Source organism: Clarias gariepinus, chromosome 8 (assembly GCF_024256425.1).
Source record: "Clarias gariepinus isolate MV-2021 ecotype Netherlands chromosome 8, CGAR_prim_01v2, whole genome shotgun sequence".
Taxonomy (NCBI): Eukaryota; Metazoa; Chordata; class Actinopteri; order Siluriformes; family Clariidae; genus Clarias; species Clarias gariepinus.
In genome coordinates, this window is record NC_071107.1 from 36,574,491 (window position 1) to 36,593,568 (window position 19,078).

At 41.4% G+C, this 19,078-nt stretch overlaps 1 protein-coding gene across 1 annotated transcript; it reads left to right on the forward strand.

Moving 5' to 3' along the window:
- Positions 1-546: 546 nt before the first annotated feature.
- trip11 (thyroid hormone receptor interactor 11) lies at positions 547-19,078 on the forward strand. Its single transcript, XM_053501880.1, has 22 exons — positions 547-1,111; positions 5,289-5,365; positions 5,607-5,717; positions 5,825-6,127; positions 6,273-6,341; positions 6,537-6,702; positions 6,953-7,291; positions 7,455-7,495; positions 7,620-7,718; positions 7,867-8,073; positions 8,344-11,082; positions 11,896-12,177; positions 12,256-12,396; positions 12,544-12,737; positions 12,878-13,041; positions 13,245-13,348; positions 14,029-14,128; positions 15,183-15,264; positions 15,411-15,525; positions 17,095-17,220; positions 17,502-17,640; positions 17,928-19,078. Exons 1-22 carry the CDS (start codon positions 973-975, stop codon positions 18,140-18,142), a joined length of 5,952 nt encoding a protein of 1,983 aa, XP_053357855.1. The 5' UTR covers positions 547-972; the 3' UTR covers positions 18,143-19,078.

Genomic DNA, 19,078 nt, shown 5'->3' on the forward strand with positions numbered 1-19,078 from the left:
GTGTGTGTGTGTGTATATATATATATATATACAGTATATATAAATATATACTGTATATATATATTCACACACAGTATATAAGGTCACTGTCCAAATACTTATGGCCAGGATAGCAGTTATTTACTGTAAGAATTTTAATTTTGTTTCAAATTCAAATTTTATTTGTCACATACACAGTCATACACAGTACGATATGCAGTGAAATGCTTATACGACCACCGGTGACCTTAAAAAGAAAATAAAAAAACTATATATAAGTAATAAATATTAATAAAAGAAATAACATAAAATACAATACAAATACAAATATAAAAAATACTTCTAATTGGGAAACAACCACATATTAATGTAGTGATTTCACAGGGGTGCACAAACTAGTGGTACGGTTTTATATCTAAAAAATAAAAAGAAAATGATGCATGTGTTTGTTTTTTTGATGTATCTGTACATTATCTCAGTATCTGAGATCTTTTTGTTGACGTTGTGAGGGGAAAAAAAAGTAAGAATATTTACTTCCGGCATCGGCCTTGACGTCACGCCCCCCGAGCCGTTCTATTGGTCGGGGATTTTCCCATGATGCTGTGCGCGTGTCCACGTCCCCTCTGACGAGCGTGTCCGGTGATGGCTGCAGTCGAGCTGGCAGTTCTCGGCACAGCGAACCAAAACAAAGCGGAATTCTCTCTCTCTGGAGGCCGGGACAGGGTGCTCACTGAGCCGCGGGGATTTCTGCGGACTTCCTGTGGATTAATGCCTCTTAGTCCGGCACTCTGAGTGGATGGTTTGAGATAAATACAGCGTTTTTGTAAGAGCCTCCGTTCTCCACAAGGCTGATAAGAACGAGCTCTGAACACACGCGCGCGCGCACACACACTGAGGGTGGCTCGGATTCCTCCTGTCCATGTCAACCGTCACACAGAGGCAGTGAGATAGAGAGAGAGAGAGAGAGTGTGTGTGTGTGTGTGAGAGTGTGCCATGGCGTCCTGGTTGGGGGGTCTGGGTTCGGGCCTCGGTCAGTCCCTCGGTCAGGTCGGAGGAAGTTTATCATCTTTCACCGGACAAATCTCCAATTTCACTAAAGACATTCTGCTGGAAGGCGCGGAGGAAGTCGGAGGTGAGTCCAGCACCTGAGCCGCCATGTTGGAAAGATGTTTTATTCAGCTTACTAGCCCCAATAGCTCGTGCTTCTGACGTGTGGTTTAGCCACGCCCCCTGATCAGGGCTGGGCGGTATCACCGCATCCTGCTGTCAGTATCGTAAAACAGTCATATCGCGGTATTGTATTCATACATAAAATTGATTTATTTTCCCATAACGTTACTCATTTTAGTCCTCCTATTAACAATCATTTGTTTGTTTTTATATAATGAACGTTAGTCTGTTTGTTTATAAATATATCTGAACATCTGTCTTTATCTGTCATTCATATTGCAAACATTAAAACCTGTGATGAACAATGAAAACTTTTCAGTAACCTTAAAGCTACAGCATTATAAAGCCCCGACACTGGAGGCTCCTTCCATAAACCAGTTAAGCAGTTGTCTCTTTACAGAAGACAATCGAAGTTATACTGCTAACTTGAGTTCTTAGTCAGCTGCGCCCAGATCAGTGATAAAGATTAAATTAATACACCTATTGTTGTAGGCTGCAATAATATCGTAACCTGTGATAAAATATTAATTAAGCAGAGAATTTGAAAATATCAGAACTTTCCTGCTGTACTTTAGTGCTGATATTTATTTGTGTCATGTAGTGGTCTGAGCTGTGATTTTGAGCAACATGTTAAAAAAAATGTGTGTGATGGTTGAAGCCTTGTGTCCAGCACTGAGTGAGACCTTTGATCTAGAGCTTCCAGCAGAGCAAAAACACACACACACACACGCACACACACGGATATTGTGATTTCATGTTCTGCTTTGTTGATTAATACACACACACACACACACACACTTCAGGTTCATATAATTGTGCTATGGCTCAGTTAATGAATTTCTTCTAAGTAGTCAGGGTTCAGGAAGCAGTGTGTGATCACAACATATGAAGGTCATCACAGGGAGATAAAGATTCTGTTCTGGAGCTGAACTGTTTTTTTTTCCCGTTGTAAACCATATAAATAGAAGAAGGTTTTTGTCTGTAAATTTGGTCAGAACTCACTTATCAGTGATATTTTTACATCTCATACATTGGACGACCAGAAACCAGTCTTAGAAAATATTTTGTTTCTCTGTAGGAAACTTTAATGAAACTTTGCCCACCCTGAGGTATTTGCCGGCACCATTAGTGAATTAAAAATGTTGAGTAAAAGTGTTGATATTATGAACATGTGTAGATATTAATAATTTACTTAAATATAAGATACTAATGCGCTACTTGATTAACGTAAACAAACACCTGCACCAAATAGATTTTAATTAGAAAAGATAAACTGAATATTTTAACTAGGATTAGTTCATATTTTCACTTTGGCTAAAATAACATTGCTGAAGTGCTATAAGTGATTTTTAACACGCTGGAGTGGTTTAAAGACAAAACTTCATCTTTATCCTTTTATCTACTTTTTCCATTTCTCATCTGTGATTCACTCTCCGATTACCGAACAGGGAGTGTATTTGTCTGACCACTAAAGAAGGACAACTTAGTTGTAAACAAGGCGTAAGATACTCAACCATACAGAATGTGATTTCTTTCTATTAATTAATTAAGACACACAGACATGTAAATAGGCTTCAACCTCAAATAATAATAATAATATCACTGATTACATTAAAGATCAGCAAATTATTTTCAGATTAAACATTTGAACTATTTCTACAAACTCTTTAACCGTCAATAAGTACTTCCGCTAGTAATAATAACATAATCGTTAGTAGCAGCAGCAGCAGCAGCAGTAGTAGTAGTATTTAATGTTATTAATAATTATTAAGTTTAATTAACTATTAAGTGAAAATTTGTTCTGTAATAAATCATCTATCTATCTATCTATCTATCTATCTATCTATCTATCTATCTATCTATCTCTGTCTGTCTGTCTATGTATCTATTTAACTTACTCATATAACTGGTGCAATACCTTTTCTCTTTTCACTCACATGCAATATCTGTATATAGAATTATGTTTGTTGTGCAACTAAAGATTTCGTTTTTTTTTTTGTTTTGTTTTTTTTGTCTATTATATCACTCTTTCCCTTTCCTCCTGGAAAATGACTGTCAGCAACTGTAACCAAGCAGTTTCCCTCTGGGATTAATAAAGTTACATTTACATTTAGGCATTTGGCAGACGCTCTTATCCAGGGCGACTTACAAAAAGTGCTTTAATGTTTACAACATTGGATACATACTTACACTGGGTTAACTAGGTTAATAACTAAGTACCATTAGTCCAACACATCTGAGTTTTTTTTTTTTTTTTTTTTTTTTTTATTCAAAAGTTATTTGAATATTGAATCTATCACCTATCTATCCATCACTCTTTTATTCTGCCATAAATGTTGCTGGTTAAAAGACTATTATTCTGACATTAGACATGTTCTTGTAAACATGCGAGATCTTCAGTTGGATTAAACCGTGTATATGTGTAAAATCAGTTTGGTAAAGTGGAAATGATGTTGTTGACACTGTGTTGAACTTAAACTTCAGCCGTCTGTGTGATTTATGAGTCTGAATTTTAGTGTTTGAGAATATCTTTATCACTGAGGTTGCGGTCAGATCCTGGCCATTTTCATTGTGCAGTGTTTCAGATGAGTGTGTGTGTGTGTGTGTGTGTGTGTGTGTGTGTGTGTTTTGTGTGAAAGTCACGTGCATGAGAAGCAATTCTTTCTCTAACAGGGTCAAACGTTTAACCTGATAATAGAAATTCCATACATAAAAAAAAAAAAAATGATTTCAAAATGTGACTCTGGATAAAGAAGAGTTTGAGGATTTTTCACCAGGAATTTTAGAGAGCACTTCATCTCACGTCTGTGATATTTTCAGAATGCTTTTCTACTTGCTTTTCAAATCACATATGAAAGCCAATCTTACTTGCACAAGCGCAGAGATGACGACAGAATTTTTATTTTGCAAACAGGAAGCACATATGTGTAAGAAACAACTTCCAGCCAGAAAATTTTTGCTTTTCTGCAGGTTTGCTGACTCAGACCAGGATCATTACTTCTTGTTTGTTCTCAGGACTAGACCAATCAGCAGCTCGGCCTCTCTCAGTCAGGGGATTAAATTTACATGCTGTTAGTTTTAAATTTAAAGTTGTTTAGTGGGCAAATAGGATTAACGAGAAGAAAAGAAACCTACTTGATCAGTTTTTATTTGAGATGCAGCGATGATGCGGAGACGAAGGTTCACAGCCCATGTTGAGAACGCAAACAGTACAAAACATTGTTGGAGGTGAAAAACAAACTTGTAGTCAATTGTTTTGCTTGATATTCACACGTATGGGGCTGCTCCTGAAAAGTAGAAGTCTGTGAGCGTGCTAAGGGCGTTTTCAATTTAAGGCTCCAGAATCGTTTCCGAGAACACTTGACCTTAAAGCCTGGATCATTTTAATCAGTGAGAACACAAGCATTACATGCTTAGATACCATACCTGAGTCCTCTGGAAAAGGTGGTCTCCAGAACGATCCAGTGTACTTGGGCACGGATCAAACCTGACAATTTTTTCCTGAAATATTAACAACACTAGGCATGACGAGAAGGTTAACTTAACTTATCTTAACTTGTTCTCTTCTTCTTATGTTTAATTGCAGCGCGCAAACCAAGTAGGTGCATACTGACACCTGCTGTATCGGAGAGTGTATACAGCATATGCAAGTGTACTCGAGGAGAGAGTACAAAAACAATGTGAATGCTGGCCCGCGGGGGAGGGTGTAGCAGCCGTTCCTGGGCATGTTACAAATCTATCGTGCGTAAATTTGAAATCGCCCACAAACGCGTGGGCTCGTGTGAATTTAGCTTTGTCGTCCGCTCTGATAAGATTGGTGGTGTTATATAAAGCCCAGTATGTTTTGTGAGTGTGTGTAACAGCTGAAAACGGTCAAGTGTGAAGGTCAGATTATTTATATGAAAAAATAAAATTGTCATTTTCAAAGTGACACTTATGGCTTTCATAAAATGACTATAAAAACACAGATCTTTTGATCTTTTCTACCTGTCTTGTTTTCCTTGGTATGGCACATAGTCACTCTCTGAAGCATTCCTGAAGCTTTTACAAAATGATCCAATTACCAAGATTGTAATCATCTGTTGTTGATCAGACTATTTTCCTTCTATTGATTGACCTGTATCCTCACTGTGTCACAGATGCTGCCACTGAGCTGCACGTGTCCAACTCGAGACTGCTGGAGCTGGAGACGGCTCTGTCTGCACAGAAATCCGAGGTGAGTTTATTGTGGTTCCCGCGTCCCATCCACCTACTTGCAGGCTGCAAATGGGTGCTCCAGCTCATCCTGTTAGACTTCTAATCAGTCAGTGGGTTTAGACAGACTTTAACTTTTTTCAATTTATAGTTTTTAATATATAGCAATTCATATTAGTCATTCAGTATAATGATGAATTGCATGTATGATAGGGTTAGGAAATAATGTGAGGTATATGAACTGTTTTCTCTTTCTGTTTTAGTACGAGCGCTTGAGGAGAATAAATGCTGAGCTGGAGGAGAAGCTGGAGGCGGCGGAGATCCAGGTCAAGCAGCAGTCAGTGGAGTACAGGACTATACTGCAGCAGAAAGAGGTGATGTTCTCATTCTCTATCACTTAGCCTCTGCCTCCCAATGCAAGATGCTGCTCTTTACGGTATTTAGCCGATTCATTCATTTGTATGTGTGTGTGCGCTTCCAGGTAGACATCAGCCACCTAAAAGCCAGACAAAACAGTTTACAGGAAGAAGTCGAGAAGCTTCGACTCTCCGCCCAGGACGTCTCGTCTTCCGCTTCCGATCTCGCCGTGCTTCCCGTGACGACCGTCGCCACCACCACAAGCTCCTCCTCCTTTCTGTCCCGTCCCTCGGCTGGCCATCACGGTTTCCACGGCGACGAGGTGGACCTGAGTGACGTCCTGTGGTCACAGCAGGAAATCAACCGGCTGTCTCATGAGGTGCAGCGCCTGGAGGCGGACGTCACTCACTGGAGGAGGGTGGCTCAGGTAGCTTTACTGGCCGAGTGTAACATGGGTTGGCCAGCAGTTTGGGGGGTTTGTTCTGCAAGCTTAATTGGCTGACTAACTTAGATACTGAAGTATGCGTATAATGACGTTTTTTATTTTTTATATGTGTATTTTTATATAACAGGCATCTAAAGTGTCAGGAGCAGAAAAGGGCGACCATGGGGAAATCCTGAAGCTGCAGAGAACCATCAAAGTGAGCTCTTCCAAATATTCTGCCTTCTTAGGCTTCTCTCTGGGCTGAATCTTATGTCGGATCGATAAGGAATAAAGCACCGTCTGTCATGCTGTAATAGTAAACTTAGCAAGATTATGGCGCGACGAAGCAAAGTTACTGTTACCTTCCTTTACGTTACCTCATTTTTATGCAAATGACTTTTGACCTGACTAGGAGCTGAGAGAGGAAATGGGGCGCGAAGTTGACGAGCATCAGCACGAGCTGGCAGCGCTGCAAGATGCTCATAGGCAAAAATTGGCGGACATGGCGAAGCGGCACAGGGACGAACTGGCAGAGTACGAAGAGAGGATCGAAGAGCTGGAGGAGCAGATTCAGAATGGTGAGCACACATTTTTAATTTAATTGCACACTCATAAGTGTGTTTTTAAAAATGTACATCTGTTAAAATTTTGTCATGAACTAAGATTTTTACGTGGTAACATAAGGGGCGCGGAATGAAGCTGAGAGATCGCGTTTATTAAGTAGATTACAGTTGCACACTCATGTACAGCGCCATCTGTTGAATTTTACGATGAACTAATAATGAAATATGAGAAAATATTGATACATTATTCTCTGTATATCTTCAGGAACTGCTGCCTCATTCTCTGCTCCAGCAGCAGCATCACCAGATTCGTCCAAACTCGAAGAGCTGGATACAATTCGTTTCCTGCATGAGGAGGCGGAGCTTCAGAAAGCAAAGTGCAGCGAGCTAGCGGCGAGTCTCGACGAGGCCCGGCGACAAGGGGCGGAGCTTCAGCGAGAGAAGGATGAGGCGATGGCGGAAAACGCAGAACTTCTGCAGAACTACACTCGACTCCAGAGTTCTGTTAGTGAGCTTCAGGCCAGGGTTCAGGAGCAGGAGAGTAAAGCCATGGTCAAAGCACAGCACGACGCCGAGATACATGGCCTGCGGAAAGCGATAGCAGGTAAATTGCTTTGTTCTGCTTTACTGTTAATGATGCATTAATTTCTAATTTTTCCAGTCAGATCTAGGTATTATTTAAAATCATGGTGTAATCTTTAATATAGTTTATTTACTGATATAATTTCAGATTTGATTTATACTATATAATGAATTCTGTTCTGTAGATGCTGAAAAAGAGATATCCAGGTTGAAATCTCTCACTGAAGTACGTCTGTTCTGATTTATTTATTTATTCATAATTTTAAATCATCAGCATCCTAAGCAGTTCATATTTCTGCATATAAAGTATTTTTTATATGGTCACTCATTAATGTGTGTTTTATTTTCAGATAAATCAGAGTGCTGAGGTTGAACATGCGGATATCCTGGAGCTTAACACAATCATCAGTGCGCTCAGGACAGAGAAGGAGGAATTAGAGAAAGAGAGGGTTAATTATTCTAACTTTTAAAGTTTTTTTTTTCCTTTTATTAAAGTTTAACTATTACATAACGATTTACGATAACATAAATGAATGGTGCATTTTTTTGTGTGTGTTTTGGTATTAATATGCTGCTGTGTTCTGTCACACTGAGCAGTTAGCTTTAGTGGAGAAACTCCGGCTAGCTGAGAACCAGTTCACGTCGAGTGAGGCTGAAAGCACAGAGGAACTGCACCTTGAAATTACAGACTTAAAGAACCAGTTGGAGCAGAGAGAGGTTGCTTTAAAGCAAGCAAATGTCAGCATGGACACACTAACAGCAGAACTAGAGGAACTCGACCGGCAGAACCAGGAGGCCACACAGGTTTGTCTGTTAATGCACTTGAGGGCAGATCTGATGTGCGTTCTAGAGCAACATCTAGGGTCTAAATTTTGTATACATTCTATATTACATTACATTCTACCATTTTAACCATAGCTGTATTTTAAATTCTAGAGCTGCATTAGTCTATTATGTTGTACAACCACAATAGGCATTAGTTTTCAAATACTGAAATTGGCAGTTTTTGTTGACACAATAATCTAGACCTATTTTCTTAAGTTTGTACTCAGTTTGTATTTTTACCACATTCAGCATCTCATCACTATGAAAGACCAACTCGCTGCACAGAAGTCTCAGGCTGAAGCTGAAGGTACTCGTCTAAAATCAGAGCTTACAATGTTGCTCAGTCAAAAAGAGGCACTTCATCTGGAGATGGAGTCTCAGAAGGAGAAGCTCAGCCAAAGTGCCTTCACCCTCAATGATCTACATATGGGCAAACAGCAGCTGGAGGCCACAATAAGAGAGCTAAGGGACAAATTAAAAAAGTCCCAGGAGCTCGGCAAAGAAACACGCATAGAGGTCTCTGACCTGAAGAAGCTGCTGCAGGAAAAAGAAACTCAGCTGGAAGGTCTCCGTGATAAGCTGAGTCAAGTAGGGGAGCAGGGGAATGAGGTACAGGGTCAAATAAAGGTCCTGGAAGAGAAGGAGAAAGAAATCGTCGATTTAACACGGGAGCTCACGGAATTGAAGGTCTTGTATGAGAAAGTGTCTTCTGAAGACTTTGAATTAAAGATGGAGAAAAGGAAGTTGAAAGAAGACAGCGCTCAGGCTCTTGAGAAAGTAGAGATGTTGGCTCAGCAGTTACAGGATAGCCAGGACTCTCTAAGCAGAGTAGTCTTGGAGAAAGACACTCGCATCGAGGCCTTGAAGCTCGAGAAGAACCAGCTACAAGCTGAACTGAGTCAAGCAGAGAACCGGATTTTGGATCAGACCAAGCAGTACCAGCAGACCATTGAGGAGCTCACTAGAGCACGATCATTGGATGCCTCTGCGTTGCAGATGGAACACGAACGTACTGTGAAGCTAAACCAGGAAAAGGACCTGACGATCGCCGAGCTAAAGCGCGAGAGGGAGCAGCTGGTGGCTGACCACAAAGACACCAGTGAGATGTTGGACATCACTGTAGCTGGACAGAAGCAGCTCACTGAGCTTTTACAGGAGAAGGATGCTTTTGCAGCATCATTAAAAGCTCAAGCTGATGAGGCACAGAAGGATTTGAAGGCCAGAATTTTGCAGATCAGGCAAGAAAGTGACGCACTTAGAAAAGTGGTAGAGGAGAAGGACAAGCAGCTAGGGGCCATGAAAGAGAAGAACAGTCACCTGAAGGAGGAAATCGAACGTCTGAAGGATCAACAGAGTCGACCGCAACTGATGTCAGAACCAAGGACGCTGGACGTAATCACTGAACTGGAAACTGAAGTTGCACAGCTCAAAGCTGCTAGGGACAGATATGAGGAAGAAGCAAAGACTTTAAGGGCAACGTCAGAGCAACAGCGGGAATCACTTATCCAATTGCAGCATACACTTCAGGTGCATCAAAGTGAACTGGAGCAGGCTCGGTCGAGACACGAGCAAAGCACCCTGAACTATGAAAAACTGATTGGTGCCAAGGATGAGGAAATGACGAGGCTGCAGGGAGAAATGGAAAGACTACAAAATGAACAAAGTCAAACGCAGACTCTGGAAATTCTTCAAGAGGACAAGTCTCGTTCTCTCAGTGGCGAGAATGGCAATGAGAAGCATGACCTGTCAAAGGTGGAGATTGAAAAACTTGTGAAGGGCATCAAGGAGAAAGAGACTGAGATTATTCAGCTAAACGAGAAGAACCTCTCTTTGACCAAACAGCTTGATCAGCTTGTGGTTTCTCGTGATGAACTTGGCAAACTTTCTCAAATAGTGCTTCAGAAGGATCTAGAAATCCAAGCGCTTCACGCTCGTGTTTCAGGTGGATATAGTCAGGACGTGCTGTTGCTCCAGCAACAGCTGCAGGCTTATGCAGTCGAACGAGAACAGGTGCTCGCTGTACTGAATGAAAAGGCACGTGAGAATAGCCATCTGCGTTCAGAATATCATCGCATCATGGAAATTATTGCAGCCAAGGAATCAGCCTTGCTTAAGCTTCAACAGGAAAACCAGAGGCTGTCCACCATGAGTGATCCTTCAGGAAGTCAGGAGATGTTCCGGGAGACCATTCAGAACTTGTCCCGTATCATCCGTGAGAAGGACATTGAAATTGATGCCCTTACACAGAAATGCCAAACGTTGGTCACTGTTCTTCAGGCATCTGGTGGTGACTCTGGAAGTGGTGGTTCAGGTGGAGTAAGCAGCAATCAGTTTGAGGAACTCCTGCATGAGAGAGACAACCTCAAGCAACAGGTCAAAAAAATGGACGAGTGGAAGCAACAGGTGATCACGACTGTCAAGAACATGCAGCATGAATCTGCCCAGCTTCAGGAGGAGCTTCTTAAGCTGCAAGGACAGGTGTCTGCTGACAGCGACTGCAGCTCCAAACTTTCAGTCGACTACTCTAGACTCATCCAAAGCTATGAGCAGAAGGAGAAAAGGCTGGGCAGTTTGAGTCAGGAACTTGCTCAGGTACAGCAGACCATCAGCCAGCTTAGTACCACCAAAGATGTCCTGCTCGTAAAGCTTGACAGCGTTGCTCAGGTCCCAGATATTTCCACCCAATCTGTCCAAGCTGTAGCACATCAGGTCACACAGGACGCACCACCAAAACTACCAGTCGTTCAAGACGAGAGTTCACAGCAAGACCTGGAATCGTTAAAAAAGTTGTTAGCCGAGAAGGAGAGTATGTTGAGAACGCTTCAGGAGAACAACCACCGTTTGTCAAATTCAGCTTCTTTGTCAGAAAGTGAGCACAGGGGCCACGCTGAGGAACTCAGGCAAGCTCGGGAGAGGATTGAGACCCTGCAGCGTTCCCTCAGAGAAAAGGATCTTCTTATCAAGACCAAAGGAGACCAACTGAACCAAGTGAGTTTAGCAGACAGAGATACTTAGACCTAGCATCCTAAACTTAACACTCGAAAAAATGTCCAGAATCTCTTTCTACTAAGAGTTTGTAGCAGGCAAAGCATTCGTTCAAACATTTTCTGCCCCAAAATATTCAAACTAGTTTCCATTTTTTAACTTTACTTTTTTTTTTTTGGAATAACCAGCTAAATGCCTGAGGTCATGTCCACATGGGTATTTTTGAAGACTGGGATTTTTCTAATTAGTTTTTTTTTTTAATTCTGCCCACGCCCTGCACTTTCAAAATATCTTCATCCTCATAAAAACGCAAATGTTCTGTTAAGTGCTGTTAGTAGCATCTCTTATCAACAGGGGGCCAATCAGAAGTCTAGTCCAGTAAGCAACATTAACAGTTACTAGTTTACTGTACGGAAGTCAACTATTGCACAATTATCCCCATAAATGAAGCTGACATTAAATCAAGGAGATAAGAACACAGATATTTACATCATACAAGGTGGCGTTACATGGGCCAAAATTCCCCTGTCGACACAACACCACTGAAAACAGTTTTGGAAAATCTTAAAAGATAAATAAGCACAGACCGATTAAAAATTAGAAAAATACTTGTGGACATTGTCTGAAACAACACAATAGTTTGTAACGCTATTTCATGTGATAGCCACCAGGGGGTTCACAAACATCTCTAACTAGCATACTGTACGTTATTATCTAACTTTAAAGTCACAATTGTTTCTGGATAAACCCAGTGTTGGATAAACCCCTCTCCAACACATGAATTGCCAATTTTTAATTTTCTTGCACATTCTACAGGTGAGTGAAACGTTGCGCAACCGTGAAAACGATAACGAGGTCCTGAAGCAAGCCGTGACAAACTTGAAGGAGCGCGCGCTGATCTTTGAGCTGGACGTCAAGAAGCTGAAGGAGGAAAACGAAGCCGTGACGGTAAAATCACGAGAGAAAGAGACCGAGTTTCGAGCTCTGCAGGAAACCAACATGCAGGTGTCGCTGATGCTGCGGGAGCGAGAGTTCGAGTGTAGCAGCATCACAGAGAAGGCTGCGGCCATGGAGAAGCTGCTCAAAGACAAAGAGCAGGTAATTGAGGACGTCCAGGCAAGTACTCTCCCTTTTTTTTTTGGCACATCAGCACATTATAACACGGTTTATTTTCAGGGTAAAACCGGCGAGCTGAATCAGCTGCTGAATGAAGTGAGGTCCATGCAGGAGAAGGCGCTGACGTTCCAGCAGGAGCGAGACCAGGTCATGCTGGCTCTTAAACAGAAGCAGATGGAGACTTCTGCCCTGCAGAGTGAGGTAGGACTCCCTCTAATTAACACTAGCAAGTAAATGTCGCTTGTAGATTTATTTTACTTGCTCTATACACACCTTTTGTTGTCACATTACTATAACTTCAATGTTGCTTGCTCTTCTTCTTGCTTGTATTCTTTTCTCACTCTTTAGCTGCAGCACACTCGCGATAAAGAGCAGAGACTGAAGCTGGAGCTGGAGCGTCTCCGCAATCACCTGCTGGAGATCGAGGACTCTTACACTCGGGAAGCGCTCGGAGCAGAGGACCGGGAGACCGAACTCAGACGCAGGGTAGCGATGCTCGAGGAGAAGCTGGTGTCGTCCTCCAGTGCCGTGGAGAGCGCCAGGTGTGCAGGAGCTTGTGGCGTCATGCCAATATTTGCTTACTTTTGCTTTTGTTTTCATTATTTTTTTATGTAAACTTTTATTATTTAAATATTCAACCTAAGAAAATAACTTATAAATATCATTTTGTGTGTGTGCGCAGTCAGCAGGCCAGTCTGCAGGTGGAGTCTCTTCAGGAGCAGCTGAACGTCTTGGCCAGGCAAAGGGACGAGGCTTTGCTTCAGCTCCATGCTGCTCAGGAACAAGTAAACCAGTATGCAGTGTCTCTGTCCAACCTGCAGATGGTGTTAGAGCAGTTCCAGCAAGGCAAGGCCTTCTTATCCTCATTATTTTCATCATAAATATACTGAAGAGAAATTAGTTTTTTATGTTTAATGATTTCTTATTTCATAGTGCAGTGTTGTAGTTTTGTGTTGTTTGGATCAGTTTACAATTTCTACTCCAGAGATGACAAACAAGTGCTGGTACAGAATTTAATCATGTCTTTTCTGGCTGTGCTGATGCATTAGAGGAGAAAGCCATGTACTCAGCAGAACTGGAGAAACACAAGAAAGAGAAGGAGGAGTGGAGGAGGAAAGCAGAAACGCTGGAGGACAAAGCGTCTGCCTTACAGGTAACGTCAGTCTGACAAAGGCTTGCTCTATAAACCCAGTGTAGGTGAACCTTAGGCGAGGTTGTTTGTCCTTGTTGCAGCTTTGGGGTCAAAAAAATCAAGAGTATTTGAGTTGTTGTTGTTATTATTATTATTATCATTATTATTATGGAATTACAGTAGTAAAAAGCGCAGATAAATGTCACCTTTCTCGCTTCATAACAAGTAAGTGATGAGTACCGTCACTCTTTTTTTTTTTCTCACTTGTTCCCCACGTGCCGCCTGATTGGACACGGGGCGAAAGAGGAAAAAAGAATCCTTTGTGTCAGTCTTGCTTCTGACTTTTTTCAGCCTGGGCAGCTGCACAGTGTAAAAATGCTAGTGGCAGTATTTTTTTAACAACCATTCTGTGCATAAAGCTACAAGTCAAACCAGGACGTGGAAGGCGTAAAAGCAATTGATATTTACCAAAGACTTCAAGCACAGTATAATGATGAGGTCTTGTGTAATTAAAATCACGTTATAAAAGAAGTCCATGAATATTCCACGGGTGAGAATTCTTCTATATTGTTCTATACTGACTACCATCTCGTTATAGAACAGAGGTCACCCCTAACTGCGAGCGATATCAGTTATTCGTCACTTGTCCTTGTGCTGCGTTGTGTTGTTGTGTAACTCTCTGTGGGTTTCCGTGCATGCAGCTGAATCTAGATGAGGCGAACACCGCGCTAGAGTCAGCATCCCGCCTCACTGACCAGCTCGACCTGAAGGAGGAGCAGATCGAGGAGCTGAAGAAACAGGGTGAGGACTGATTTACAGCAAGATCTTACAGTCTAATCAGCTATAAAATAATGTGTCCATTCTTTTTATTATTGTTACTTATTTGTAGATTTTAATTTTAAAGGCCATGATGTAAAGCTTAATAATGGTTGATATTCTTGAATGTAAGATGTATAGTTATAGACGTAATTGCAAAGTCTGGCACATGTCCTGTAGATATACCCGGCATTAAAGAGGAATTTTTCTTTCAGATTTATGACCTGAGGAAAGAATATTTGTCCTCTCCTATTCCAGATGTTAAATATGAACAGTAATAGGAACACATAATCCACGGCCATGATGAACAGCTATAAATATACTGAGTTATTTAGTTAGACATCCCATGATTGTGCTCGTTGCTGCTACGCTCTTTGACAAGAGGACATTATAGAATCAAATAAGATACAGAAATAATTTTTTTTTTGCCTGAAAGCCTCAAATGAAGACAGACAGACACATTTTAATATAAAATATACAATCTCCTGACTTGTGCCTGTGCACAGTTTTATTTGACAGTGCTTTGCCGCTCATAGTTGATTGTTTGCTTTCAATTGCACTACCAGGGACTAACTACATGCTGAGATAATTAAAATGACCACAGCTGATCACAGTTGAACGTCAAATAACTTTGTGTGCCATTGAAACTGAGATTGGCTTCACCTGTTAAAAGCTGCACTGACTAAATACATCTGGATAAAAAAAAAAAACTGTGTCTGCATTACATCATTAATCCAGAACTGCTCACATCATTACCAGTGTTTTTATAACAAATATTAACACACACACACACACACACACCAACACTTGCGCGCGCACACACACAACCTTGTGGTAACCATCCAGACTGTGGACATGTATATTTATGATATTACACACAAGCAGACATTATGAGAGCTCCAGACATTTCTTAGGTAATCGTTTTCTTTATAAATAACCTACTGAAAGGCTGTAGTTTAGGGCACTTATGAAAGTGATGACACATTTTGCCCAAAAGCGGGCAACTCAGGATTGTGTGTGGATTGTGTGCATGTTGCAGTGGAAGTGAGGCAGGAGATGCTAGATGACGCCCAGGCCAAAATGACTGATCTTCTTAACAGCACTGAAGGCAAAGTGGACAAGTAAGCAAGCATTTATAATAAATAAATTAATTAATTAAATAAATAAGACATATAAAAAATTAAAAAAACCTTGCATGAATCAAATCCTGTTTGTAAATCACTAAGGGTGATGTTTTTGTGGGTCTCTTTTCCTCTTGCTGTTTCAGAGTGTTAATGAGAAATCTGTTTCTTGGATATTTCCACACGCCGAGAAACAAACGCGCAGAAGTGCTAAGGCTCATGGGTAATGTGGTTGGATTGGAACGGGACGATGTGGACAAGGTGAGTGCACGTCCCCTTCTCTTCTTGCTCTCCATTCTTTCATTCCCATCTGCTCTTCGCCCTGCAATACTTTCTTTAGTCTGTTTTTTGTTCTTTTTCAAACCTGCTTATTTTCTTCTCCATTTATCTTATTTATTTATTTATTTTGATAATAAAAAAGTCTGCTTTTTGGATTTTAAGGCTTATTTTGCTCAGTTCTAAAAATGTGAGGGGGAAATGTCAAATTCCAGATTCTGATTGGTTGGAGAGTGTTGCATTACATACATGAGCTGGAATCTTCATATAATTGGCAAAAATGTTGATATGGAGAGTCACAGACGGAGTCACTCAGCAGCGGTGTTGCGTCTGACTGGGTGTTACACCCACTTTTCACAAGCCAATCAAATTCCTGTAGTCTTTCCTTGCCAAATATTCTCCGCTTTAAGATGTTTCATGTGTTGTTCCTCTGCAAACCCACATTCTTCTGCGCTCTGTTAATTTCTCTTCCACCAGTCACAATTCATGTTCTCATCCATCTCCCGGTCTCTTTAGAGATATTTGGCTTTGCTGTGACGCAAAGCATTTCTCTGGCGTTTCTCCATCCCTCCACAATACACTAGGTCCATGGGGATTACAGAGGTTATTAAGAAGGGTGTAGCTGCTTAAAGACAGACCTTATCACTTTCCTGCCCTGTGTGCTTTCCTTGGCCCCCTCGTGTCTTCTTTCACTCTTGAAATAAATCACTCTGTCAGAGTGTGCATTTTGAAGGAAGCCAAAAGCCTGAAATTCTCACGGTTGTGATAAACGTTCTGGAGTGCAGGTGGCTCTGTTAGCTACAGGCAAGGGAGTTATGGGGTGACCTCTAACAAACTGTTTAGAGATGAATGACGTGTATGTGAGGGACCTACAGAGCTCATTGTCCTGCTGCTTGCACTGTTCTGACGAACGCCTTCCTGTAGAAACATTTAATATGTGCAAAAAAAAAAGTGCCCACGCTTTTGGAGCAACGTGACTACTTGAAAAGAGGTAGAGACCAACATCAGGAAGAGAGGGGAGGGGTGAAGGAAGGAGAGGAAGATGTTCATCAGATGCTCAGCAAAATCCTGGGCAGCATCCAGCTCTGCAGCTGTATCAGCCAGCTGTGATCACACACTCGCGGTCACATTCTTCTGAACAGACTTTTTTTCTCTCTCAAATATAGCACTTTTCAGATCCTTTTAGTTTATCCCTATATTTCTGTTTCCCATTCCCTCTCTTTCCTATCTTATCTCCTGCCCCATATCTGAAATATTCCACTCTAAATGTCTGTGTTTTGGTTTGGACAAACTTTCCTCCTCACTCATCCAGCTGGGTGACATGCAGGATTAGAAGAATGTAGTCCCCTTCCCTACACCTTATTTAACAAAATTAATAAAAAACCACAGTGATGATTGATAATGATAATGATGAGTTCATGTGGTGATACACAGCAGTAAAAGGTCTCATGAGACAGATCATAAAACTGTAAACACAACCACATGCAGTGATGGTTCCTATATGAGACTGTGGATTATTTTGACCTGCCCATGATCTTCTCTCTTTTTCTTTAGATGTTGGAGGAGGAGGGGAGGAAGGGAATGACAGGTTGGGTATCAGGGTGGTTAGGAGGCAGCAGAGCAGTCCAGAGTGTTCCAACCACACCCCAAAGACCCACACATGCCCAAAACCTCAATGGGGTGAGTGTTTAACACAGACACACGGTCACAGAAGGGAAGGTAAACGTCTATCACATAGTATAACCAGGGGAAAAGGTAGTGTGCAGATTTCTGTACAAAAAACACAAGTGTTATGTGAAGCATGGGGGCGGTGGCATGATGCTGTAAGTCGCACTTGATGTCTGTATACATCTCGGCGTGTTGGGAAGTGTGTGAGTGAAATACCACAAACTCTGGACATGAATATACACATTCTAAACTGGAGATTTACACATGCTCGCATGCTTCTGTGTTTTTCACAGTCTTTCTCCGAGCTCTTTGTGAAGTTCTTGGAAGTAGAGTCAACTCCAGCTGCTCCTGCGCCCAAACTCCCTGTTTACGACATTAAGCCTCTGAGTGCGCCCCCTGTCGGCAGGAACACTACCGGTTCAACTGCAGCAGGTACAATACAATAATACACATCATGCGGACGCTATGAGAATTCTGTGCATTAACGCATGTTCTTTCTAAAATATGTGCGTGAAGCATCTTTGCTGCTGACCTCACATTACCTTAGCTTGTAGCCTAGCCTCACTAAATGTATTAACTTGAACAGGTTATTTTGGACAGTTTCTGCTGGTTTTGCAAATTGCAAATTTTTATGTTAATTGTTTTTTCAATGACCACACAACACTATCTTCCTAACACAGAGTGCTTTGTGTGTTCTTTCTCTTTGTGTAACCATCCAGGCTCATCAGGTAGCGGGAAGCGCAGCACGGACTCAAACTTGTTCCTGGCTCCTCGCTCTGCTGCTGTGCCGTTACTAACAACAGGTGGAGGCGGAGCCTCAGGTGGACACCTTCTCATGAAGCCCATCTCAGACGCTCTCCCTACGTTCACGCCCATGCCAGTGACAGCTGACGCCAGCGCAGGGGCGGTACTTAAAGACCTGCTCAAACAGTGATCGGCCTGACAATGCTATTTATCGAAGCACTTTAGGAGACATCTCGAGACGGAGCACTAGAGCTGTGCAAGGAAAAAACAGAAGTATGGACAGACGTAAAATTTCAGGTCAGCCTGCAGTGGTGAAACGCTTATTCAAGGTGTTTCCTGAAGCATTTGCAGTTTTATTCTATCCGTCTGCACTCAGTAATCACAAGTGTCACTTGGGGATTTGTAGTGAACCGCAGTGCTTCTGCTTTTGCTTTTTAATGTGGAGATAATCATGGGCCTGATGAAAGATGTCCTGTTGGCTTAGATGTGCCTGCAGGATTTATTAAGATCTTTTCCCCGTCTGTGAAATCCATATGAATAGCGCTTTTTTTTTTTTCTTTCTTACTTTTTTTTCCTAACACTAAATGCTTGTTTTTTTTCTCCCCTTCGTCTCGGTTACAATAATGACTCTAACTGCCGATTGTGGTTCAACAACTGGATACTCTGATATTAGGACACTTCTGCTATGTAGATTTGTAGTTTTATAAATATGTACTTAAAGTGTAAATCTAAAGCAGTGCTGGAAAAGTTCACAAATCACAGAGTCAAAAATATCAATGTGTACATACCAGTTTCTTAATATGAGAAAAGGCTCTTGTGTAAATTTAGCTGTATATCATTAATGGGCAGTAGTAAAACATTTTGGAAAGGTGTGTATTTTGATCACAAAAGGAAAGGACTGCCTGTTGTTTTGCCCCATTAAAAACAATCCTATTTAATTGAACATCTGGCTCAGCAGTACTTATGTGGTTTATTAATGTATTGAAGTTTATTTGGGAGAGTGTTGTTATTAATTTAAAGGATGATCAGGTTTATTGTTTTCTTTTTTTGGGTAAAGTTTGGGCTTCAAATCATACTTACAATGTTTGTAATATAATGCAGAAATAAAGATATCTGCACATGCAAA

What these genes read in the sequence shown, in the direction of transcription:
- trip11 (XM_053501880.1), top strand. Translation starts at nt 973, where the DNA reads ATGGCGTCCTGGTTGGGGGGTCTGGGTTCGGGCCTCGGTCAGTCCCTC. An exon ending in AGGCGCGGAGGAAGTCGGAG is followed by an intron (nt 1,112 to 5,288) that starts GTGAGTCCAGCA and finishes ACTGTGTCACAG; the next exon opens with ATGCTGCCACTGAGCTGCAC. An exon ending in ATGCCCAAAACCTCAATGGG is followed by an intron (nt 17,221 to 17,501) that starts GTGAGTGTTTAA and finishes TGTTTTTCACAG; the next exon opens with TCTTTCTCCGAGCTCTTTGT.